The following is a 26,880-nucleotide window of genomic DNA, read 5'->3' as shown; positions in this document are numbered from 1 at the left end:
CATTACCAACTCATCTGAAAATCCACGAGGGTTACTATGAAAGCTGATGTAAATACAGCTCCTCCATAATACCAAAAGACTTCAAGATAGTTGATAGGAACTCAGCCTAGAAGACCCATAGCATACGAGACTGAAGGAATGAGGTCAAGGAAGACAGGAGGCTCTGCTCTTCCCTCCAAAAACCCCCAGACATCAGAAGCACCAAGGCAGGTATTACAGCATTGTCATGAGTTTTCCTTAGAGGTCTCACAGCAAGTTGGCCAGAAGCCATTTGCCCTGTAGTATCTCAGCCATAGTTCAGACAATACAGCTGCAGTATGTTTAGGACAAATAGGTTCTTGCTAATAGACAGAGGAATTATTAAATAGCTAACTCTTCTTGTGTATACAACTACAACACAACATCATTTTCTTTCCTCCATGCCCCCCATTACTCTAAAACTGAAGAGGAATAATATAATTGAGTGATCTTAAAAGATATTCCAACCACAATAACCTCTGACTACAATCATGGCAAGTCTAACAAGAAATGAGATTAACCTGAACGACAGCATTTCAACAAGTATTTCACAACTTTAGAAAGAGTAATGTTGCTAACAATGCTATTTGAATGAACTAGTTATTTGAAAAATTATAGATGACAAGGCAAGCATTAAGTCTGCCCTTGACTTCGGGTGGCCGAGTCCTGCTGAAAGCGGCTATCATTCAACAATGGTTTTATAGCTGACACGGGGTTACCACATGAAACTACAATGAACTGTGTAAGAAACAGTTGCCAACCTAAAAACAATCAGGAACAACCTTCCCAACAACACCAGCTGGAAGAACCAGTGAAGGTTGTATGCAAATGCCAAAGGGAATAGTGGATAAAGACCAAAAGCTAACAAAACCTTTGGAAAGAAAAGTAGGGTACTAACCATCTTTGCAAGAGCAAAGCAACTGAAACCTGGCAATATAAAACCAAGCAAACCTGCAGTGCCTCAGCTGTACAAAGTTGATAGCACTCTTCCTTTCAAAAATGTATTCAATAATCCAATACAAGAACAGATCACTTAACGCACTATATACATACACACACTCATATATATAAAATACACAATATATATACGCTCTTTATTTTGACATTAAAGGGCAGTACATTTTAAAAATTGTGACACTGACTAATGCTTTAAAAAATTGCAGTAATTTAAATGTAAGCTCAGATAACTTCAAAAGTGATGTTTAACGGACAATCATAAAATGCAGACATCTGACATCTGCTTTTGATTTTGAAAGGGTAGCAAAAAGAAATCTTGTAGCTACAGAAGCAAATGTATATAAGCAGTATGTATATAAGCATAGCTACAGGTGAAAATCAGTAAGCAAGCAAAACATTTTGCCCACTTAAAGCTCTCCTGGTAATTTACATAAATTATTCTTTACTTCATAGGTTTCCCATGTAAAATTCAGCTGAAAGCAGTTTTGCCTTTCTATATTGAAGAGAGGGATTAAAAAAAAGATACACTGAACTACACTAAAATCAGAGACAAACGATTACTTAAGGGTGGTTAATTGTTAAATGCTGTCAAAATGCTAAGTCACATGATGCAAGCAATCCATATTCAAGCCTCATCTGAATGGCAGGATCTGTAAACTGTAACACTGCATCTTCACCAGCCAAGGAGAATGGCTCAGCCAAAACAGATGCTTATTCCCAGGTGACAGGCTCCCCGTTTTAACTGGAGCTCAAACACTGTAATTCAACAATAATTTATTGGAATAATTATGTTCTTATCAAAATTATTTTGAACAAATCTGCATTTTCTAACAAAAAAAGGAATTAAAAATCTGACCTCCTCCTACCCAGGCCCTACACGACCCAGAAGCGGGTCTGTTTTAGCAGCACATAGTATGATTCTGTGTACAGATATTTAACACACTAACACAAAGTAAAAACATCTGCAATCCTTCAAAACGAAGATGTGGAATATGTCTCATCTACTGGAAAATCTTGGGTTTAGACATACTTGAAATTGGAAAGTAAATACCATATGCTGGAAATTACAAAATCATTGTTTTAAACATACTTGTAGCAGCAGTTCAATGTCTTGTTTTTCCAGGTAAGAACGAGTAACAACCCGTCCATCAAAGTCTACTTCTGCCTTGAATCTCACTTTGCTCATTCCCATGTCTGTGGCTTTAACATCATGAATCGCTCTGAAACACATAATTTTTAAAGAAAATGTAGAACCACATACAACAAACAACTAGCTAGTTTGACTTCTGATGTTAACAATATCATCACACCAAAATGATTGTGTAATTTTAAAAGGCCATTGCGGTTGACGAACGTATCCTCATTTTGTCACCATACACTTCCATTAAATACTGATTGATATTTAACCAATTATACTACTTCCACAGGTACCTGCTACACCAACAAAAGTATCCCACATCCATAAAGGGCTTGCTGCAATAAAAGACAGACTAAAAGAAGCATCGCAGATTTAGAAACAGACTAATAGTATCTTAAATAAAAAAAAACAACCAATCCCCCAACAGAAAGTGAGAACTTCCCTATTCCGAGTTGAACTTTAAAGTTCAACTTACTTGCTACTGCCCAGTTTTTTTGCATATACATGCACCTACTTAAAAATATTTAAGTACTCTCAATTCCAAGGTGAAGAATAATAATCTACTACCAATTACCGAAAGCACACACTGCAATTACATAAACGTCCTTTCAAAGTTACATTTGATATAAGAAAAAGTTATGGATATACGGATACTGCACTCGCAACTCATTTTCCATCATACTGAATATTGACCACAACTAATCACAATACCACTGTTTGCAAATGCTGGAAATCTGTATTTATTTAAAGGTTCCTAATAGACACTAGAACATGAATGGTGCAATATGTTTGTATTTTGGCCCTTTGAAAACTTCCGGTTTTCTATAGCATAGTTGTGTTCCAGTTTGTTAGATAAACTCTGTGATGTGTGAATGTAGGTAATAAACAAAAAGCCCTCTATTTTCCAGAGATAATAAGATATGAAGCAAACTTAGGACCTAGACGTATTGTGGTGCGTTTCAGCAGTGGAATAAATATCAAATAAGATCATCTAGTTTTTTTCTAATTAGATTAACACAAACTTAGCTAATCTTTAAAGCTAAGCAAATTTAGAATTACCATGTCAGAATACGTTTCCACATTTTTCCATCAAGGCCAGAAAAAGAGTGGAGATTAAAACATGAGGCATAAATCACAAAGAAGTTTCAAATTTTTTAAATGCTGCTTCTGACATTTCCAAAGCAAAACAAGTATCTGAGGTAAAGTATAAAATATTCCAAAGACTTTGGTTTTATTAACAGAAAAATGCAATCTTGACAATTTTTTTCTAAATTCTAACACAAAACTTAGATTCAGCAATAATAGAGCTCACTTGATGACAAGTACTAAACTTTCTTTCCATTTTACTAGGTTGTGCAATTTCACAGCATCTTTAAGTTTAGCATGTCCTTTATCTTAAGCAAATTTACTCTTCCCAACTAAAAGTGTTTTTCCTCATCTGAATGTTTATAAATTAGAACTAACTTCACTGGGGGTGCAGGAAGAAAGCAGAAGGCGTATTTTGGAAGGAGCCTGCTAGAGTGAACAGTCTACAAAGAACAGGAAGCAGAAGTTTAAGATGAATAGTCAAAGGGAACGTTTATGGAATATTTTTTGTAATACTTGGAGTGCAGGAGGAATAAGGACATTAAAAAAATAAATAGATCATGAACTAAATATAGAGACACCAAAAAATACATCTCAGTAAACATTTAAGCAGATTAGAAGAACTATGAGCTTACTGGTAGCAATAAAGAATTTCCAGCTCCAATCAAATTTACACAGCTCTTCTGTGGGAAGCTACCAAATCCAAACAGTATTAACTGCAGTAACCTAACTGGCATCAAACTACCTCCTCACACAAGAGGGTATTTAAGATAACGGATGTGGTTCATTGAGGGCTGTTGAAGAGAATTTGAATCCATGTGATTCAAAAACACTGAAGATATATCAAGTGCCTATCAGAGCTAAGCAAGAAGATAACAAGAGATATTTGAGATTCTCATTAAGCAGTAACTTGATAACAAAATTCAGTGGAATGCAAATGAAAAGTCTACCTTACTGCTTATAATCTGTCCAGGAAAGATAAGGCAGCAAATCATGGGGGGAAATCACTAATAATTCAAAAATACAAATGTGCATGCTAAAACCTAAGCTACAAAGCTTGCTAATGGAAGCTTCTGGATGGCTAGTAGACATCATCAATTCAAACTAGGAAAAAGAGCAAATATCACATTACAGAAAAATATGGCAGAGGGTGTCAAGTCCTTTTTCCCCCCCCCACCTCCAAATCACAGATTTTCCAGCACAATAGTAGCGCAATTACCCAACAGCTATTACAATGAAGTAAAAATTTAAGATGAAACTGTCACCAAGACTAGTTCATGCTTAGGGATCCATGATTACATTTTGTAAGAACAGAACCAGGACAGTCTGTACCACGGCATATATTTTATTTCACAGTTCTGAAAGTCTGATCTCCTACACTTAAGGAGCTGAACACAAGAAAGATTTAGGCACCAAAAGGTGTGAATTAGAGGTAAGAATGGAATGTTTGTGTAGCAAAAAATAAAATCAAATCATTTTCCAGCTGAGAACAACTCTGAAAGCTCATTCTGGATCACAAATGAAATAAGGGCTACAACTAGAAATTACCAAGCAAAATTAAAAGAAAGGGGAAATAAATAACCTAAAAAAGAAATTATGAAACCCAGCAAACTGATAGAAGAAGCATAAAAAAGGCATCGCTTGCCTGCTACTACATGGAAATGGTAAAGATGTTACTAATGATACAGAATAGGCAAAAACATGCAATAAGCATTTTCTTGATCTAAAAAAGCAAAAATGTATTATTACAACAAAGCATTTCTCTATTAGTAGCAAAGAGGCATACTGGATATTTAAAAGAAAAAAAAAAATGCTTCTAGTTCAGCAGGCTCCATAACCTGCACTCAAAAGAAAAAATGAACTATGAATAACAGTGAAGGCCACTTTATTTTTCATCCTGCAATACTGATGAGAATTTAAAAAAAGAGAAGATTAACAACGCTGTGCCAAAATTTAAGTATGGTAAATGAGGCAATCCATTTAACTAAAGACAATGTCACCTGACAATCCACGGAACGGTAGTGAAAAAGGCGGAAAAAAAGAAAACCAACACATTAAGAGCATTAAATTCCAGTCATTAAGGTTTTACGAAATGTAGATCTTGTCAAACAATCCTGTAAAAAAATTCAAGATTTAGCTGAAAAAAAGAGATCAACAACAGAGACGTTATTTATTGTAGTAGTACAGCAGTTAGTATTGTTTGACAAATCAAATACTTGATAATTAGCAGCAGAACATAATGTTCAGGCAAACTACTGCTGGAATAGTAAGTTGTAAGTAGTGGTGGAGGCGATGGGAGATGAAAATCAGAACATCTGAATCCTTTGGTGAATTTGGATTTAAAATACCTTCTGATAAATGATTCCCTAATATATTCCCTTCATATTTGGCAGAACACATCTGAAAAGAAATATTGCGAACCCTCCTTGAAAGGTCAAGGGAGGACTGTTCTGGGAGCAGCAACTGCACAAAGGATTGTATTGAGAATTCAGGTACAGTTTGATAACTGAAGACCCTGAAAAGGTTTAAATAAAAAAAGCCAATATTAGTCACAGCTATAGAAGCAAACAAGTACTCAGGAGCTTTTTCTTTTATATTTGGTGTCAGTAGGAAAAATGTAAGAGTAGGACATACTACTAGACAACCCCATGTAAGACAATTAGAGTTTGAACATTCAAGAAAATGGTGAAAGTCTTACAAGCCCGATGATATGTTGATGAAAATGTACAAGTAGCCTTTTCAGGAAATCCTTGATGCTAAAAGACCTCCTCATTTCACAGGAAAAAGTTGAAAATGAACAAACCAAAAAAACTAACTAACCAAAGACTGGAATAAGAAAAAAACTGGAGTATCTTTTTTCCATAAATTATGCATTTACATGTCAGAGAATTCTGAGATCAAGTCCGGGTGTCTTATTAGAAGATATAAGTCAACCAAGCTCAGGATATTAGGCTTTGTTACAAGAACAAGTTGGTCAAAGACAAACTGTGCGCTAAAAAAGGAATCAAAGCAGATAACGTAATGGATTCAAGAAAGAGATCACTCAAGAGAAAGCGCATACAGGAGGTCCTGCAAATAGCATTATGAGAAATACCTAAACGTGCTTCAGCTTCTAACCTTAAGAGAAACACACACTTTCTTACCAAGTCTTCATTTTTATTATTATTCTTTTTTAAAATTCAGTTACTTCTTGCTTTAAAAAAAATGCCTAAAACAAGAAGGAGATCAGCTGCTCTGTTGAGAAGTTATAATCATCTACAAAACAGAATATAACATAAAACGGTGCTTGGGATAGGAGAAATTTTATGATTCCAGCCTGAGACAAGCAGAAGCCACCTGTGCACTTTGGAAAGAAGAACTCAAACTCATGTACAAATAACCACATGAACTCACCTAATCTAACACAGCATTTTTACACATGCTCCACCATTCAGACTAATCCAGGGCCACAACAAAGACTTTAACAGAGTTTAGTTACTGACATGCGAAAATTCTAACACAATCCTATTCCAAAATAGGCATCTCGTTTAGCTTCTGGAATGATGGGCATGTCGTTCAGATGTGTTGCTTGCAATGGAGATGATGCAGCGCTTAGTTTCTTTCAAGTATTCTGGTGTTAACTAATGGGCTTGGGTTTTTCCCTCCAGAGCTCAGTAATGACTATGAATAAAAAAAGCACTAAAATATTCCATCTGATTTGCACAGAAATATATTCCTGAATAAAGATTAAGAAGAAAACAAAAAGGGTTTTGCTTCTAAATCAAGGTTAATAGGGTTAAAGTAAGCTAAAACAGCTCCTTAAAAAGCATTTAAATAAGATTTCAGAATTACAATGAGCTGTAAGTTTATTTCACTGCAAATTGCAGATTTCCAAAGAAAGAGAAATTAGCATTGAGTTCATTCTGTAAGCATCTCGCATGCAGAATCTATTACATCATAATACTACCGCAGCATTTCACTGCCAACTGCTACAGAATTCCAGACACAGAATATTAACAGTAACAGAATTTAAATATCTACGTGCTAATAAACTATAAAAGCAACATTACAGTCTCATTTAAATGCTTGCATTGCATGCATTTGAAAACAGTTTTAAGTTTGTGATGGCTTTCTCATTAAGCCATTGTCAATTCCTGTAATTAATGTAACTGTTAGAACATATTTGCAATTTTATTTCAGCTGTGGAACATCTGAGAGGTACGAGTATTCACTTATTGAAATTTTTAGCATACAAACAGAAATTAGTAGTAATTAAGATACTAAAATATCAATACAGAAGAATCCACCCTGAAAATAATCAATCTCACCATATTTCTCTCATTTGAAGTGCCTGAACTATTTTTTCGCAGTGTTATTCTCCTGCTTCTTCTTGTTCTCAGTAGAGACTGAGCTGTAAAGATTCTTACCTTACTACAGGATCACTTTCCAGTAACTCGGTGAGTCGCTGCAGTTGTTCAGGTTGAATGGATCGTCCCAGCAGGGCTTCGGTGTTGGTGTAGATCAGAAATGCTGACACAGTTCCTAACAAAGTTCCAACACCCAGAGACCCCACACTGTCGTAATAAGGGTTTCCTAAACAAGACATGTCAAATTAGTTTCACAGAGCATTTCTAAACCATAGCAGATAATTCAGATTTCACACTGAAAGGAGTATATAGTTGGGGGTGTGTGTGCGCGTGTGCATGCTTTTTGCTTTCTGGTGGGATTTTTTTGTTGGTTTTGGTTGGTTTGGATATTTTTAACATACTGGCCATTCTTTCCTACTGCAGAACGAGATAAAGCTGTAGGAAAACAAGTTATCTTAAGATAAAGCCTCTAGTCCCTCGGACACTCCTGTCTCCCACAGGGCAAAAACTCTTGTGAGCTATTTGGGTTTCTGTATATAGATTTACCTTTATTAACATAAAATTATATAAGCCTAAACACAGGCAGCAGCACAAAAGTCTGTGTTCTTTTATCAGTAACTCAAAAACTTGTGCAAGTATTAACCATTTCTGGAACACAGTACTTGCATAGTAAGTTTTAAACATGTATTCATCCACATTCCGATTTGTAGAAACAGTAATTTATTTTTAACTTTCTGAAGGAAAATAGAGATGGAATAAAAACCTGACTTCTATTAAAAAAAAATGAAACTTGCAATTAACTCACTAGAAGCCACAAAGAAACAAAATTACCATATTTATTTTTTTAAACAATTGAAAAAGACTTAAAATAGGGACAATACTTAAAAAGGGACAAATGAATAATGTTTCCTCTTTAGAAACTGTAACTGCGCAGCAAAGACAGACTTTGAATCAGTTGCCATATAGATCATCCTACCCACATGAGACAGGTTTGCTCACTGTTCAGGAGCAGCTACTGTAATCTGAAGATAACACTAATACCACTCGGTATCAAAAGGAAAGGACTGCTTCCTTAAATCCTCCCCGCATCCACAGGGAGCTGCATACCACTGACTGAGGGAGTTCAAACTATCTAATCCTACCATGGACCAAAGTGATTTGCGTAACTGACTACAATAAACATATTTTTTAAAAAAAATAGCCTAGTTCGTATGATAAAATAGCTCAAAAAGGAGTTAGACCCATCTGCATGTACTCTTTCAAGCCCAACCCCACCAATAATAGACATATGAAAAAACCCAAACTTTTTTTATTTTAAATATTTTCAACTCAAACTACTAAAAATCCAATCAAAAAATAGTATAAACCTCCAGAAGCTTACACAGTGCAAGCATTAGAAAAAGAGCAGAGATGTATTGAAGTCAACCAATATAAACTAAATGCTCTGTGTTCACATCACGCACAGGAAGAAATTCACATCCTGCTTGTCTCAGTTTGAGGCAGAATTTTACCTGTTAAAGAAGTCAGACCCATACAGGTAGCAGCTACGGCCACACTCAGAACTGCTGCAGCATCCTCCAGTAACACCACGTTTGTACTAGGATCACGACTCTGCACAACTGCATATACAACAAAAAAATTATATTACTTTGGAAAGCTTAGCTTTACCACATTATGCACAGTACTTAAACTATACTAACACCAGCAACTTAAGAGAAAAATTTCTGTAAGTATATAGGTGTAAACTGAATTTTTGCATATGTGCACACTTCTGAAAGCATTCATACATACACAGAACAAGCCTTGTGCCAATTATCGAAGCTTCTCCAACATGTTTAAAAAAAACGTAAAAAGGCATTTATCCTGAAAAATGCAAGTAGTTTAGTAAAAGTATCTAAGCAGTGTTACTAACTGTCACCTGATTTGTAAAATGTATTTGTAACTAGAAAACAGATCAATAAAGCAAGGGGAAAGGGAAAGGTAAAACAGACAAAATTGTTTCTATCATTATGCAAATACTGGTAAATAGATTCTGTTTTAAATAACCACATACCTTATTGCTATAACGACACATACCATATTGATAAAATGAAAGACCCTTGGCTCGAGCACTCCTGCGAATTTCATTTATAGCAACAAGAAGGGTAGCTGAAACAACACCAAAGTACTTGCTGAAAATGGTTAAGAGGCAAAACCACTTGTTTCCATATTGAAGAGAGGAAACTTTTCTTTATATCATAGCAACAGATCATCAAGAAAGCTCTGCTTATTGATGCTTTGAATAATGACAAAGCATAATGTTACCTTCTTTTCTACAGGCATGTCTCCCATACAAATAAGAACAGTTATATTCACTGGTATTTCATACCCAAAGGCATTCTACATATACTTTCCAAATGATGTGTTCTTCAACAATTTATTATACAGACATATAGAATATACAGACATTATATATTAGATAAGAAAGTTTTTCCACTTTTTTTTTGTTTACAACACAAGTATTTGCAATAGACCTCAAAAGTTTACTGCATAAGCATGAACCAACTATTACTGTAATTACTCACATTGTACTCTTAAGAGATTACAAACACTTAAATAGAAATGTTTCTTGAAACTGCGTACCTCCTTCCGATACCAACGACCCTGCTAAAATGCAGTATGCCTGTATGAAAAAAAAAGTCTCAATTATTATACTGTATTTATACAGATCTCTTCACCATAGGCTATCCAAATGCAGCATTCCAGAACCCCATTACCCACCGTGCCGTGTAGCTGTCCCTAAACAGAAGGCAACCAACACTATTTGAAATAAGCAATATGTTGCAAAACTGAAAAGGAGGACCTCTTGGGAGGTGTGAAGGGAAGATGCAGGGTTTAACGAACAGCTCATTTTTCTACAAGATCAGTTATAATTTAACATTATTTTTTTTCTTAAAACACATTCTCATTAAGGATGGTTCGAGTTAATTGTGTTGGGATTCAAACCAACTCAGGAAGTGTATTTCAGACTGTGTCGTTACTTTCCATTAAGTCACAAACGTTAAATACGGTATCAAACAAGATTAGCTTACCCAAAGAAGAGATTCTATAGGATGAGGGTGGAGTAAACCTATGATCCCATGATACCAAGAAAGTCCTGCACCCATCATGAAAATGCCCACCCCACTAATCAGGGAGGCAATATAGCGCATGTTTGTGAAACCATACCTAGATGAAAACAAATAAAGTGATTTAGAGAAATAAGGTTCTGTATCTCTGCGAACATATCTACAAGTTTTTTTAAATTAATTTTTACACATCTTAAATTATCATCATATGACTGGGCATCTACGTAAGACAAAGCTACTAAATCCAACTTAATTCAAGGAAAAAAAAAGCCACCTGGAAAAGGCTATCTAGTACACACAAGCATATCAAGCATAGATATTTTTCTAATTTGTTTTTAAACAAGTTATTTACATAGCTATATTAGCTTTTGTGCAGATGAGGATTTTACCACTGTAAAAAAAAAAAAAACCAAACAAAAACAAACATGCATGTCACTTTTACATTTTATTGAAATGCTACTTCTAAGCGTAAACTCTAGCCTTATAGGCAGCCAGCCTACGTGTTTTATAACGCTAATTTAAAGGGAATAAAATTTGTGACATCTTTAAGTAGTCCAGCTAACTGCAAACATTCAATGCTTACACTTTCTAAGAGAGTGGGAAGAGCTAAAGCAATATTAAAAGTGTGTAGCTCTACTCCTTTTTTTTGTATTAATAGCTACTACAAACAGTGCATTTCTTTAGCAACATTTAAAAAACAATAGTAAAAAAAAAACATATTGAGGAAGAAGGGAAAAAATTGAGAGGGGGGAAGGAGATATGACGAGTATTTAAACAAATGTAAGATTAAGACATTTTTCAAGTTACCTGGTGCTCTTAATGAAGAAAAGTTTAACTAATTCTGTAAGTTAGGTGTATTTTAAACTAGTGCTTACAGTTTGACTGACCTGCACGAACACATAAAGTGTAAAGCAGGTCAACACCAAGAAAATATCACAGCTAGCACAGCTTCTAACTTTCATGAAGTTGTGAAAAATTATCAATATATCCCTATTAAACTAATTTTTGTTTTTATTTGAGTAAGTCAAACACATCTCCTTATGATACAAGTGCTGCATTGCAGAAAAGCACTTTGTTGAAAATAGCAAAAGGACATTGTTTTTTATTTTTAAATAAATCTTGTCATTCACATGAAAAGTGTTTAAAACCAAAGTAAATCTATCCATTGGAAGATGCAGAAGAGCCCAGAATAACTTAAAGAAATAATGCACATTAAAATAATACACATCAAGAAGTATACCAGAAAAAAAAAACATGAAATATCAACATGTATCAAGCCACTGAAGTTTGGAAGAAATCCTTTTTCTTATTATATCTATTGTAAAGTCAGAAACAATGCACTTCAGAAATGATACAAAACAGCAAATTAAAAAGAACAAGGTGACACACAAACAAGAACTGATCTTACTCCAATATGTAATTACCAAAATCATTATTTACTCAAAAAGCTTACGGATGACTAGGGTCAGGCGTCCTTGCAGACTGACTGATGCCCAAAGCTAGCAATGCCTATTTAGGACAAATGGAAAAAAGTCTTTGTTAAGAAAAAAAAAATTTAGAAACGTTCGATATGAACAGAACTTGAAAGATAAAGGCAGATGCAACTTGCTGATCTGCACATATGCTTTGTTACTGATATTTTATTAGAGAGAGAATATAATCCCCAAAAACCTGTCACCTAAATCTACCACCCCAAAAAAACTGTTAATTATACCTATATATATAATATATAGGTAATTATAATGTGTGTACATATATAATTACTGTTAATTATAATTTTAGAATTGCAACCGAAAGTGAACATTACACGGAATCACAAGTCTTGTTGCTCTGCTTCAATGTGAAGGAATGAAGTTGTTCAGGGACCAAAGTTATTTAAATAAATCCCTCTTGAAGGGAAATTATGCAGACTATGGTGATGGCATACTACATTTACAGCAATATTTTTACACTGCAGCCTTTTTCAGTAGTGAATGCAATTTTCTTTTTTTTTTTTTTTTCTTATCTGGACAGCACTTAATGATACTTTAAGATGACCAACACATCATTCTTGCCCAGGAGGGGCAGGGAGTAAGGCAGAGAGGAGTGAGCGTGTTACCCAAATTACTAAGACTTTCTTCTGACACCACTTCCTTAAAGATAAGGCTGGTGACATTATGCATATGCATTTTGATAAACAAAATTAAGCCTCTGCTGGGACATATTGCCTAGTGTTTGTATATTTGACTAATATTATAACTCGTTTAACCTTTTTCAGTGCACTTTCATCTTGATAGTTATAGGGAAAATAAACTGCAACTGAAGTACAGAACAACTGATTATATGAAAAAACAACAGTTTAGAAAAGAAGAACGGAAGCAATTGGGGCAGGTGGTTTGAAATAATGTAGATGTATTCAAAATAGTATCATATTAGCAGAAATACAAGCACTAACACCATTCAAATAGATTTTATTTATAGTTACAGGTGACTTTCTAGATTCCTTCTGCATTTAAGGCTGCTAGACTAGGTCAGTTATTTTACCGTTAGTTTATAAACCCTCCACCAAATTACTGGCATCAGTATCAAAAAATAAAAGAGCAGCTAGATAAACCTGTAGAAACCACTAATTGAAACCACTGCTTTTGGCAAGTAAATTTGCAACAAAGTAAAAACAGCTTTGCACTCAGATTGGAGAACAGCAGAAAGAGCTCTGGGCTTAGCAATATTTCTGTGGATTACGTGAATTTCTGACAAATTGTGCCTTCATCTGACTATAGTTCGATAAAAACTGTACATAACATGACTTCGTAAGGGAGACTACTTTGCTTTTGTTTCCGGGAAGCTAAAAAATATACATGTATACTATGCGCACACAGAGAAGAGTACATCTTCCTCCCACTGTACGCACACAAAGCTGGTCACACTCTGGGCAGGCTTGGTAATCTGAATGACTGAAATCAGAAATTATTTAATAAAATAAAACACAAGAACACCCTCTCCCAGATGAAACTGTTTATTTAAAAAACATCTTTAAGACTGTTTTGCATCAAAATTATTTAAATGCTCATTAGATTAAGTACTAGCTTTTTTTCTCCTAGGATATATTACTATTAATTCTAGGAAGCATGCAAACCATACAAAACAGTACAAAAATGATCACAGGTATTGAACAGGAAGAGCACTGTAAATAGAAACCACAGTAGCATCTGAAAGTCATTTTTAATAAGAGTTGTGACTAATAAACTTGGAATTTCTAGGCTTCTCTACAATGCTGACATTATCTATGAGCAAACTTTGTAAAGAAAAACTATTTCGTCACGCACTCTAGTCCTCCTAAATAAAATACTGTTTCCACGTCTCTGGTGCTTACTATTTAGACAGTATAGGCAAACTAAAGAACACTAGTGAATTGAATTATTGCTTTCAAGTGTAATACAACTACTCTAAGTATCTGACTTCATTCCTGAAAAATTATTACAAGTGCTTACTTAAGCAGAATGAAAAAAATACTCACCTGGTTGCATGTGTCTGCTAAAGAATGTATGGCTTCTGAAAACATACTTGCAGAACCCGTGTAAACCCAAGCAAGTAGCTTAAAGAAAAAATTCAACCCATTTCTGAAAACAAAGAGAAGAAAGAAGCTAAAGAACAACAGAATAGCTGGTCTTTAATATTTTCAGCAAAACTACAAATGCTATATAATCATGCATTACCTGCCAGCAAGTGGGGAAACCAAATACCAGTTCATTAGAGACCTGTACAGGCAGATAAGGCATACCCATTTTCTGCACGGTCACTGATAAAAAGCCCTTTCATCTAAACTTGATATATAAGGATACACAATTTATTTTTCCAGAACAGTTAACTTCTAAGCAGTCCTGAGTAAGCTACGCTTCCTGAAAACTACCGTCACATTCACTACTCAGAACAACTAATGGCCTACCTGTGGGAGAATATAAGCCTTAACAATTTCCTTTCTCATTCTTCAATCCTTTGCCTCCTATACATCCCCTCTTAATGCTGGAGTGCAAGGTTCCCTACTTCCAGTAGGATACAAATGTAAGACAACAGACAGAAGACAAAGCTGTCATTAGATCACACTGTAAAAATTATCTATGGAACTTTTCCATAAAGATGTCCAGTGTGACTTGTCAAGTCTTTTTTGGGTTACGAGCTCACTGGAGTAAGCAGTGTGTTACATTGTACAGAGCACGATAACTAATAGCACTGATATCCGAGCCTACATTCTCACTTCAAACATTCACTACCAGAATCAGTATGTTAATTGTTAGAATCATATTACAAAGAAAATCAGACTAGAGGATTTCAAAATTCTCCTCCATCTTTTTTAACATATTTGAGTTCAGCTTATTGGTAATTTTTAAAAGTATTAAAATGAAATCAAGTGCTATAAATAAGCATTAACAATATCTTGTAGTTGCATTTTTGATCAACCACATGCCAAGAAATTATATTTAAGTTAGAGGAAGCGCAAGTCCAGGCCCTTGCCATACACCAAGTTATACAGTTGATTAAATAACATTGATTTCCAAGGTTATCCTCAAAGAATTTCTGTGACAGTACATCCACTTCTTCAAGCAAGAGGTAGCACTGTTTTCTATACCTCCTTCCATCGAAGGACCTGAACGTGCTTTACAACTTTTAATTTAGTCACATTACCTCATGAGATGGTAAAGCATCATCATAATTTATAGGTGGGAAGTAAAGAAGTGCATAAGTTAGTGGGTAACCCAAGAAGAAAGGAAGGTTGTTTTAACACTAAACCGTAATTTAAACTCCCTGTGTTAATTACAAATTCTTCCAACTCACAGCATCTTTAGCACAGAAAGAAAATGAAAGAAGTTACAGTGGGATTCATGAGCACAGTCTCTTGACTTTTGTATTGTTCTTCTCAATGTTGTATTAATGGAGTTGACAGCTTATCTGAAGGTACAATTCAGTTGTGGGGCCCCCACCTGTTCAGATGACACAACAGGCACTCAGCTGATATTTTATTCACCCCCACAAATTCCGAATTTGTGGGGGGACTTGACATCCTAGAAATCTAAGAAGAAACCACACTAGGATTTTCAAGTGTCAGGCTCAGCAAAATCAATCTGTTAATGATGTCCAGTAAGTTGGAGACATAGGATAGAAAGATGAAGAGCGCTACATGGGAAATAATTACAAAAAACCTAGCAACTCTACAGAACCATCAAGGCTAATTTGTGTTTCCTGAAAAAGCTTGGGTTTTCACTGCAAGTAAATTATGTATTGCTTTAAAAAACAAATTCACCACTGCATTTGAAAATAATAATCCCTACGGAAGCCTAAATTCTGTTGGAAGAAATACTAAAAAAGATTTTAATCAGCAGAGGAAAAATAATCCAAAACCAGCGGATTCTGAGAAGGCAGTTAAAATACTCTGAATCAGTTTTAAAGAAAGTTATCTTTTACATAAGTGACCACCAATTCACAAAGTATTTTCTCTATTGTACTGAAATGCTGACTCATTCAGCTCCCTCATTTCTATCTGCATGGAGCTGAAAAAGCAGGAAAGACAGGTGAAGTATGAAAAAGATTTATTGTATTGATTTGGACATCATGCCAAGAAATAACTAACAAAAAAAAAAACCCCATCATATGATTCATTAGGTAAAATTCTCATGCTTATTAAGCCTACTATTATACAGCATTTTCTAATAAGCCTCTCTTCTGCACCTAGAAAATAAGCAATTTCATTCAGTACAACTGTTTGTAACTATATTCCAAAGTCCACATAGGAGGCATACATTCACCAACAACGTGGGGGGGAAGTGCTGAAACAGATACACATCTTTCTTGCTGTCAAAAGTCTAGTCAATTTTAGTATAAAGACTAAATTGGTAACTTTAAGATGTACTGACACATGACAAGAATCAGCATCTCTGGAAAAAAAAGACCCAAACGATATACAAATGCAAAAGTAGATAAAAATCAATTATTCAAATCCAGGTTCCTAACTTAACAATTTAAATTAGAATTAAAAGAAATGAAAAAAAAGAAAATCTATCCTGACTGAACTGTAAACTTGAAAAAATTTAAGGGCATTAATACTCACTTTTACATATTTATCATTCCAAATTTGTTTCAAAGATAACCACCTCAAAACCCCAAGATGCATATGGGGAACAGGAATTACAGGGAATTGAGAAATACGTATGGCAAATTGTACCACCATGTGAACACCCCCTTTTTATACTCTACATTACAGCATAAGATAACGGTTTAGAAGGACCAGGTCTGATTTACACAGCCATGCATGTTTACTTACGTAAAATATTTAGGCTTTTTGAGACAGAAGAGTAAAAAAGTAAGTGTCAAAATTTAAAAAAATCAAACTGAAAATATTCAGATCCATTATGAATCTATGAGAAAAAAAATTCTATTTATGCTCTAAATCTGAGAACTAAACACATTTCATCACATTTATATCCAAAGAAGCAGTAACACTACCAACATCCTTGACCACTAGTATTTAAAAAAGAAAAATTATATACACCGTGAAAACTTCGTATTGCGTAAGAGGTAAAATGTTAGCATGACAATGAAATCACTTCAACAATGCCAGACTCTGAAGAACGTTTTGCTAATAACAGACCATTCCCTTTTTCATAAAAAACATTGCCTTCCTGTATTTCTCTAACAGAGCTTCAAAGTTTTTCCTCACACAGAGAATTCTATTAAACAACATGAAGTGCACCAGCACAGCTGATCTATACCCTCACACACCGATCTGTAGAGAAGAACTTCGCTTTTCATTGAATCATGTTCCACCTTCACTGGGGAAGCCTGAAGTTTGTGAAAAGGCTACCAAATCATTCCAACCAGAGAAGTTAAGACAGATTGACCTTTACTGACGCAAAACCAGAAGCCATTAAAAATCACGCTGATGGCAAGATCAGGGTCACGAACAAAGACGCACCGATGGTGGCCTTGACTTAAGTCTCTGAAAAGTCATCAGGTATTTGAGGGTGACAAGAGATCCTTTAACTTCTAAATAATCTCCACCAAAAAAAATGACAAGCAGCTCTACAAACTTCTGCTGGCCTGGCTACCACACATTTATCTATAAAAGTGCCTAATAGTCCAAAAGGTATTTATGAAGTGAAGAGAGTGCAATGTTTAGAGCAATGCCCTATTTACAAAGCAGGAGGAAAGGTCCATTTTCTCTAGATCATTGTAAGAGAGTGATGAAGGTGGAAGTGATCACACCACACCACCACCACCTTTTTCTCTTTTTTTTTCTTCATTAGAAATATCCATACGAGCAGTTCTTGTATGTTTTTAACTTGGAAAGCTCTGAACAGTTAATAGTAGAATACTCAGTAGAGAGGGAAGTTTTCAGTCAAATGAGCTTTGTGGGTTTGTTCCCCCCCCAAAGCATAGAGCTTTGTAGGAAAACTCAAAGAGTTATCTCCTGCTCAAAATGTTGATTCTTGTGCCACAAAAGCATTTTTCCTATGTTTCTGTTTTGGTCCCTTATATTGGTAGTGTCTAAGCAAATAAATACCTTTTATAAAATCAAATTTATTTTAAAAATTCACAGGTTTTATGGCAAGCACATTTTAGCCATCGTTTCCCAAGAGAAACTTAACACACTTCTGTGTATTTCACGCCAGATAGTCTGTGCTCATTTGCTTTAAATCAGGATCATTAGTTTTGTTCTGTTTCATTCAAACTTGTAGGACATGTGAAAGGCAGAAACCTCCTAAAATATCCCCTTATCAGTTAGGGAGGAAGAGAGCTGAATAGCAGCAGAAACTGCTGTTATGTGGAAGATTGTTTAAAACATAAAAAGCCTCCTCTCAAGAAGGAGCAAGAAAAAGGACAACCTTAAATGCCTGCCTCTCCATGCCCTTCAAAATTTTAGTTTTTACTATAATAAACTGTTTAATCTGATCAACTTCAAAAAATTTGCTCTTCTTTGATCAGAGTGATATTCTATCTCTGATCTCTGTATACTGATGAATATATTTACCTAAACTCTCTCCCATCAACCATCTATTAATTTCAGTTATAGAGACACAGGTATCTTTAGCTTGAATACACAGACTGTTTTCATTTCCAGGATAATAAATATAAATTGTTTTATACTTGCATAAACAAAACATTTATTTTTTTAAACTTACATGCAAATAGCTACCATTACCACCTTCCCTGGTCCCTTGAAAAACATAGCTGCTGCACTGGAGCGTGGCTATATAAAGAAATAAGAGATTATTAAAATCAAATAATGAAGTGTTAACCTCATGAAGGACCTACCACACAAATTATTAAATAAAAAAATTTGTATTGCCCTGTATTGCAAAAGCGAAGCTACAGTTCTTGAAGCCTACTTATTTATTACTGAATGCTCACCCAAACTGCAGTTGGGTCTTACACATTTCTACAAATGAATGGCTATGAAAAGGTTAACCAACCAACAAAGCCTCCACCAGGGGCCACTGCAACCATAAGGACAGGAGCCAGCTGTGCAGCAGAAAGATTAAGAAATCATTCTACCATAGCAGAGCACCTGGATCTAGGTAACAGGTCTGCTTAAGCAAAGAGGGAGGGCCAGTAGGGCATAGAGCAAAGTGTTAATGTTTTGGGTTGCCTTTTTTTTCCCCCCCTTAAGAAACCTATTTCATTTCTTTCAATTAACAGTATATTTACTATACATGTTTATAGGCTATAGATGAAATCACAAGTACAGCTGCAATTTTGTTAATAAGAAGGTAATTGACAACAAAAGAAAAAACCCACACCTTACTAGTGGATTACAGTGCCACAGTAGGAACCCATTTAAACTGGCATCCTAACATTTACCACTGCATTACAATCGGAGATAGATCTGGTACACTACAGTGCAAATAAATCTTCCATTAGTACTCAGTTAGTTAAGCTTATGCAACTGTTTCACAACTTTTTCCTTCAAAGAGGTGTCACAGTACACCTGTTGGCACTTTTCTAGCCAAAAACTTTAAAACATCTCTTACCTTAGTATTTCCAAAGAACTCCTTGTATTCTCTCAACAGCCTTTGGTTTCTAAATAGATCTGCAATACAAAATTGTTATCGTGAATACCTACTACTAACCAGTAGTTTTCAGGAACTGAAGTCTATTCTTTTTATGCAGCAGCCAACTTCTAGTATGAGCTACATAGTCTATCTTTCTTTGTGCAAAACTCCTTTCCTGGTATTATTAAACACATATTATTATATACTCCTGCAAAATGCCAAATACAATCTGTTAGGATCCTATACGATGTTGCCATTTCTACCAACAAAGGATGATACACAGAGGGAAAAACTCAAAATACACTGCAGCAAATCCAGGCATTCTACTGCCCACCTCCCGCCCCTTAACCTCAAAGGAGAGGGGGAAGCATGTTTCAAAACAAGTCTCTTAATGTCAGTAGTTTTCCATCCATTAATAATGTTCAGTATCTTCAAAATGAACATTGGTGTAGAAGCTGTAGTGCTAGATTCTCCCCTATGAAGTTATACAAACTACATTGTACACAATAATTTAAACAGATTAAAACAGCCAGTGGAGAAACAGAAGAGTCCCTAAAAAGGGGGAGCTACCACTTCAAGTATACAATGTTTCAGTAAATTTATGATTTAGTATTTTTTTAATCTCATTTTTTTGGATTAGTCAAAGAATTATTCTGCTGGTCACTTAAAAATTTTGAAGCTACTGACTGCACTCTCAGTACAAACTGGTAGAAGTGCCTGCAGCTCCAGCCTTTTTACTAGGAGGTGTTCCAGTGGCACAACTATTTTAAAGAAAAAGTAAAGGGACCTCTAATTTTAAGGTGCATAAATGGAATAAGTACCTGGAAGAAATATTGCCTCTCCTGTGATTTTAACTGACTAGACAGATCAAAATCCACTACAAACTACTGATTTGAATGTGTCTCTTATTGATAAAACCAGCAAGGATGACAACAATAATTTTAAGCAAAAAGATGACTTGGCAGTGTTTCCCCACTTCTGAAGCAAAAGGTAACCCGAATTCATTTCAGAGGAAAAGTAAATCAGTATGGTATCAAGATTTGGACTGATTTTAAGTCTTTTCAAAACTCTCAATAAAAAAAAATCCCAAACCACTGAAGATGTTAATTATAATCTAAAAATGGAAAGCCCTCCAAAAAATGAAGAATGACTATAGATCTCAACTGAATGCATGTTTTTGCTGCATCACATAGATGATAAATTGTAAGATAGTGACACACTATATCTGCATAGATAGTAATGTGTTACTTTAACACTATGCTATTAAAAAAAAAAACACACAAAAAACCAAAAACTTATCAGTAATTGCTAATTCCAAATTTGGATGTTCTCAATGAAGTAATGCACCATCAAAGTGAATTTCTACCAATCATAACTTGGTTGTTTACATTTCAATTTATTTGAAAACTCTATACTCACTTTCTCTGTACTTGATCTCTGCCTCTTTACGTCGTTTTCTTTCTCTAGCAAGAGCCTCTGGACTACCCCAAACTTCAAGAGACCTGCACAGAGTAAAACTAAGTTAGCAATCGTTCTATTTATGCCATTTTTTTGTACTGTGACTACATTACAAATGCCTTTCCTAAAAGGCAGAACATCGCATCATTCTTTCTGATAAGAAGCCACACAGACTACTTTAAAGAATCAAAAGCTGGGCAAGGGGGGCTGAGGAAAAGCACTTAATCTTTGGGCACATGAAACATACCCTCCAGTTTTATATACAACATGTAATTATTACAATGAGTATATAAAATGTGTTCAGATAGACAACGGAAAACATTATTGCCCTTTCACACTGTAAACCTGACTCTTAAAAAGTTTTTTCTCTCTCTCTCTCATATAATCCATTTTAAATGATCCAAACATTTTCCTTCATAAAGATGTTCTTACTTTGCCTCTACATCCGATCTCAGGTACACAGTGAAAGTCTCAGTGTCATCATGGGGGCTTCGTCGTTTAATTTTCCTCAGCTGGTCTAAGTCACTAAGGAAAGTGAACAAACAGTTTACTGCAAGAAAAGGTTCATATTATTCTAATTTTTCTTTTATGTCTGGGTAATTTTCCACAATTTTGATATTATTAATTTGGAGTACAAAAAACCTGAAGTTATTTATTTGAGCCAAACAGATATGCAACATGAAGCAAGTTATCTCTAGGATGCTATTGAAAATCACTGCATTTTCCACACTCAGAAGTGCAAATCATGTCCTCACACTATGAAATACTATAGATGGAAGACAAAGTAATAAAACATTGAATAATAAAATATCCAATAAATGATCTGCATGTAACTGATAATGTGCACAAGTGCTAAACAAGAGGGTTCACGCCTTAATACCTCTAAACGAAAAACAGAAGTCACGTGACATGAGAAGTTAAAAAAATTTCTCCTCAAAACCTACATACCCAGCACAAGCTGCAAAAGGTTGGAGCTAACAAAACTACTTGGGGGAACACATAAATTTCCTGTGCTGAGCTACACATTAGGGCATCTACATTGAGAGGCATCAGGGATTTTTTTTTTTTCATAAATGCAACAGAATATTTCATTTTTAGCCCAACCAGTTATCTAGTCCTTTTTTCTTCCACCACCCCCCCTTGGTCAATCCAGCAAAACTTTAGTGACTTAGTTGAGTTATTTCTCTGCACAACAAGACAGTTAAAAATATGGCAGAGGACCAAGCACAGTTTGTCACTGGATTTTTACCAAAGACCAAGTCCGGTGACATACACTATGTGTAAAAACAATAGTTAGGTTACAATGAAACAGATTATATTTTATTCCAAATTACAGACCTCACGTAAAATCAAGTTTCCACTGATCTTTTAGAGATGTTCATTCACATGAAACCATCATGACCCCAAAATGCTGAAACAAGACTTATTTGCCATTCCCCTCTATGATTAGTTGCTCTAGAGGAGGACTCACACCAACCAGATTTATGGTCGTATAAGTACAAATAAATTACTTTAAGAAGCCACTACAGAAACATGCAAACTAAGGGCAAGTTCCTAGTCCACTGTAACACTAAGTAAACAAGAACTACCTTCAGCCACTTACGATTATGTATACCACAAAAGCATTTAGAAAAAGTTGCTGTGCAAAATCACTCAACTATCACAATTACTTTTGAAACACAAACAAACAAATATTCACAATCTACATTTCAACTCAAACCCAACCTACCTGGATTTAAGACAAAACTCATTTATTGCTCTGACTCCAGTGATGAAGTTATTCTGTGTGTATTTTGGTCCATACTCTCTTTTTTTAAGGACTGCTTTCACTTAAAAACAGAAATAGATAAGCAAGTTAAGTCACTGGGCTTCAAAAGGAAATTCAATCTAGTGTCATATCGTAATACCTCTAAGCGAAGATCTGAAAAGCAATGTTTGTCAGTGAGATAGAAAACTTACAGTGAAGAGACAGGAATCACAGAATCGTCTAGGTTAGAAGGGACCTTTCAGATCATCGAGTCCAACCATCAACCCAACACTGCAAAAACCACCACTAAACCACGTCTCTCAGCACCACGTCTACCTGTCATTTAAATACCTCCAGGGATGGTGACTCCACCACTTCCCTGGGCAGCCTGGTCCAATGTTTGATAACATCACAACGTTTGTGACGAAATTTTTCCTAATATCCAATCTAAACCTCCCATGGCACAACTTGAGGCCATTTCCTCTTGTCCTATCGCCTGTTACTTGGCAGAAGAGACCGACCCCCACCTGGCTACGCCTTCCTTTCAGGGAGCTGTAGAGAGCGAGAAGGTCTCCCCTCAGCCTCCTTTTCTCCAGGCTGAACAACCCCAGCTCCCTCAGCCACTCCTCATTGGATGATTCCTCATAGGAATGTTTTCCATTGTGGAAATGAGTAAGAATAGAATGATTTACATCCAAAAATGCTACTTGCTAAGTTGTAGTTCAGGGCTCTCAGATGTTCTACACTTTACTGCCAGTCAGCTACCTCTCCAGCTTTGATGGTGTCTGGCTACTAAAATAGCATTCAAATATGGCAAACCCTTGTTCTAGCAAATGAAATGGCAACATAGAGCTCCGTTTCTTTTTTTTTCCCAACACTTAACCAATTCCACCTCCTTCAGATAAGATTTTTGACCTTTGTAGATCATACAGAGAACTGAGACATATACGTATACGTCATTTTTCTCAATTATTACTTTCAAAATTAGCACATGTAGTATTGGCAATTTATAACAATTAAAAATTGTTATAAATAAAGAATGTATATCTTTGTATAAAGAATATGTATCTTTTTACCTCTAAATGTACTCTCATAACATCAGATTTTCATGCACAAGGAAAAGAATACCACACCAATTCAGAAAAAGGACAAGTGGAATTTTAAATTTATACAATTTTTTCCTGCTTGTCTATACATATATGTACTTACATTTGAAAATAAGACGAAGTTAAGTCAGTATACACTCAAGCGTACTCTGCTGAAGTCTGCCGATGACACCAAACTGAGTGGGGAAGAGGACATTTCAGAAGGGAGAGCCACCCTGCAGGAAGACCTGGATAGGCTGGAAGAGTGGGCTAACAAGAACCCTACGAAGCTCAACAAAGACAGGTGTAAAGTCTTGCACCTGGGAAAACGTAATCCAGGTTGGGATCTACCTGGCTGAGGAGCAGCTCTGTGGAAAGGGATCTGGGAGTGCTGGTGGACAACAAGCTCAATATGAGTGAGGAGTGTGCTGCTGGGGCAAAGAAAGCCAACAGGATGCTGGGTTACATCAACAAAGGCATCACCAGAAAAGACAAGAAGTCATCACCCGACTCTACTCAGTGCTTGTCAGACCACACCTGGAACACTGTATTCGGTTTTGGTCCCCACTATACAAAAAAAGATGTGGACAGGCTGGAGGGGGTCCAGAGAAAGGCCACCAAGATGATCAAAGGACTGTGAAGCCTGACATATGAGGAAAGGCTGAGAGAACTGGGTTTGTTCAGCCTTGAGAAAAGAAGGCGAGACCTTATCACCACGTTCCAGTATTTAAAGGTTGGCTACAAAGACAACAGAGACTCTCTTTTTACAAGGAGTCACGTGGAAAAGACTAGGGTTAATGGGTACAGGTTACTCCAGGGGAGATTCCGATTGCGCACAAGAGGAAAACTATTAACAATAAGAACAATCAGCCATTGGAACAATCTCTCCAGAGAAGTGGTGGATTCCCCCAACATTGGATACTTTTAAGATTCAGCTGGACAGGGTGCTGGGCCATCTTGTCTAGACTATGCTTTTGGCAAGAAAGGTTGGACCAGATCATCCTTGAGGCCCCTTCCAACCTGGCATTCTATGATATGATTCTATGATTATTTCTGAGTTTTGAAAACTTAAAGGCAAAACATTGCTTGACACTCAACAAGCCACTAACACTACAGGTATCAATATTTACCATCATAATCTGATTTCTCTCATCCAGATTGAACTTAAACAATTGTTTTAACTACTTGAGTAATCACATTCATCCTACAATGCTCCTGAGCGAAGATGACAAAAAAACCCCAGAGATTTCCTAAAAACAGTCCATCATTTACTAAGGCTAGAACACGATGAGCATTTTTAAACAAGAAGAATGCTTCCCATCTTTTCTTATTTAAAACAGATCTATATCCAAAGTGTATTAACCTCAGTAAAAAATAACTTGTGGATTTATCAAACACCTACTAATCCATCTTCCAGAAACACGGGTAAATTTCACTAAAAGAAAATACTACAACCAATTGTAAGTTGTAGCATACATCAACAATCCTACTCCTAGTGCAGAAAAAAACAAATTAATTTGGTATTTCCAAGAGAAGGACAAAGCTCAGTAAAAGACGATGTAAATGAAACACTTCAAATAGCACAAATTTTTAAGATTCATGATCCTTTAAAAATGTTATTGCCTTAGAAACTTATTGATGCAAGTATTACTAAGTCACAGCAGCATCTGAAGACTAGAATTCCACTTTCTAGAAACTATCAAAATCTTTAACCTAAACATTCTTGCTTGCACGTCTATAATCTACAGAGGCAAAAATCTCTCCTCACTGAAAGATGTATTTGTTTTACAATTATTTCACAGTCTAATTTCTCCTATCTACTTTGTATGCTCCCCTTGCATGCATACAATAAGTGACAACAGACCCAAAGAAATCAACATAAAGGATGTACACAAAAGTGTATGGAAAATATACAGGGAGACACTGATCTCACCTCGTTACTGACAAGCATATGATTTTTTCTTTAAATTTGTGGAAAGACACAAAGGCATTTTGGTACAGTTTATAGCCTGAGCCATTTTATTCCAGAGATGATTATTATGTATTTTGATGGAGTTTAAAGAGAATGGCAATTTCTGTTTTGATAAAGTTCTTCCCATATATAGAAGGTTAGGAGTGATCAAAAGCACAGGAATTTTTAATGGCATAATTCTCACAATAACATAACAGAAACTATCGGAGTGAAGATGGAGTGAAATTAAGTCATGATAAACTAAAAACATGAAAGAAAGTTTTGCTTTTATTTTATCCACTTATGTTTTTAAACAACGTAACGGAAGACGAAAGCATGTATTTACTACAGGCACAAATAGGAACCCTACAGGACTCAGATTAGGCAGTTCATGTGGTCAAAATGTATTTAGAAGCAACACTGATTAGATTAACTCGGCAGTAAGAAGGAACAGAGGAAGACTTAGAACAAGGAACGGGGAAGATCAAGTATTCAGCTTAGCCACATTAAGCCTGAGATGGTGAATGGACATGCCTAAAAACATGCAGGGACGACAGACTGTAGTAACAGATGAGTAAACAAATTAGTCTTTTCCTGACAAACTCATCAGCTTAAATGAAATAAAAACAGACACAGAAGAGTGAGTAGTCAGAAGGAATACCTCTGCTGTATTTGATTTTTCAGGAGTCATTTCCAAACAACTTGGTACCAGAGCTGACGTACAAGTGTGTTTTAAAATGTTATTCACACAACTTCTTACGCAATTGAAGAGGAACCACGGTTTCCTTACACATATTTTTTTAACTATCATCAGACAGCAGTAAAATTTCAATACAGGAAGTATTTCTTTACCCTTTACTTGGATGGGCTCTTTAAGGAAAGACTGCTTTTGACCTGCATTGCTCGTATCTTGTCCTGTAAAATAAATATAAAGCTCACTGTAAATAAATATGGAACTATCTAC

At 35.6% G+C, this 26,880-nt stretch overlaps 1 protein-coding gene across 3 annotated transcripts in view; it reads right to left on the bottom strand.

Annotated features, from left to right (window-relative positions):
• Positions 1-26,880, bottom strand: part of SLC30A9 (solute carrier family 30 member 9) — a 39,055-nt gene that overhangs the window by 6,742 nt on the left and 5,433 nt on the right. Inside the window, exons 3-16 of one of the 3 annotated variants that reach the window (XM_063336441.1) lie at positions 26,769-26,831; positions 22,863-22,962; positions 21,566-21,658; positions 21,095-21,177; positions 19,655-19,713; positions 18,806-18,873; positions 14,149-14,251; positions 12,106-12,161; positions 10,617-10,752; positions 10,168-10,207; positions 9,622-9,693; positions 9,057-9,164; positions 7,606-7,771; positions 2,066-2,195 (exon numbers count right to left, since the gene is read on the bottom strand). In XM_063336441.1, coding sequence (XP_063192511.1) covers positions 2,066-2,195; positions 7,606-7,771; positions 9,057-9,164; positions 9,622-9,693; positions 10,168-10,207; positions 10,617-10,752; positions 12,106-12,161; positions 14,149-14,251; positions 18,806-18,873; positions 19,655-19,713; positions 21,095-21,177; positions 21,566-21,658; positions 22,863-22,962; positions 26,769-26,831 — 1,277 coding nt within the window. The remainder of the gene's footprint in view (positions 1-2,065; positions 2,196-7,605; positions 7,772-9,056; positions 9,165-9,621; positions 9,694-10,167; positions 10,208-10,616; positions 10,753-12,105; positions 12,162-14,148; positions 14,252-18,805; positions 18,874-19,654; positions 19,714-21,094; positions 21,178-21,565; positions 21,659-22,862; positions 22,963-26,768; positions 26,832-26,880) is intronic. The other 2 variants (XR_010071290.1, XM_063336443.1) reach the window with 2 other exon arrangements.

Source organism: Chroicocephalus ridibundus, chromosome 5, assembly GCF_963924245.1.
Source record: "Chroicocephalus ridibundus chromosome 5, bChrRid1.1, whole genome shotgun sequence".
NCBI classification, from domain to species: Eukaryota; Metazoa; Chordata; class Aves; order Charadriiformes; family Laridae; genus Chroicocephalus; species Chroicocephalus ridibundus.
Note: the sequence above shows the minus strand (reverse complement) of the source record. Positions and strands in the feature narration are given on the sequence as shown.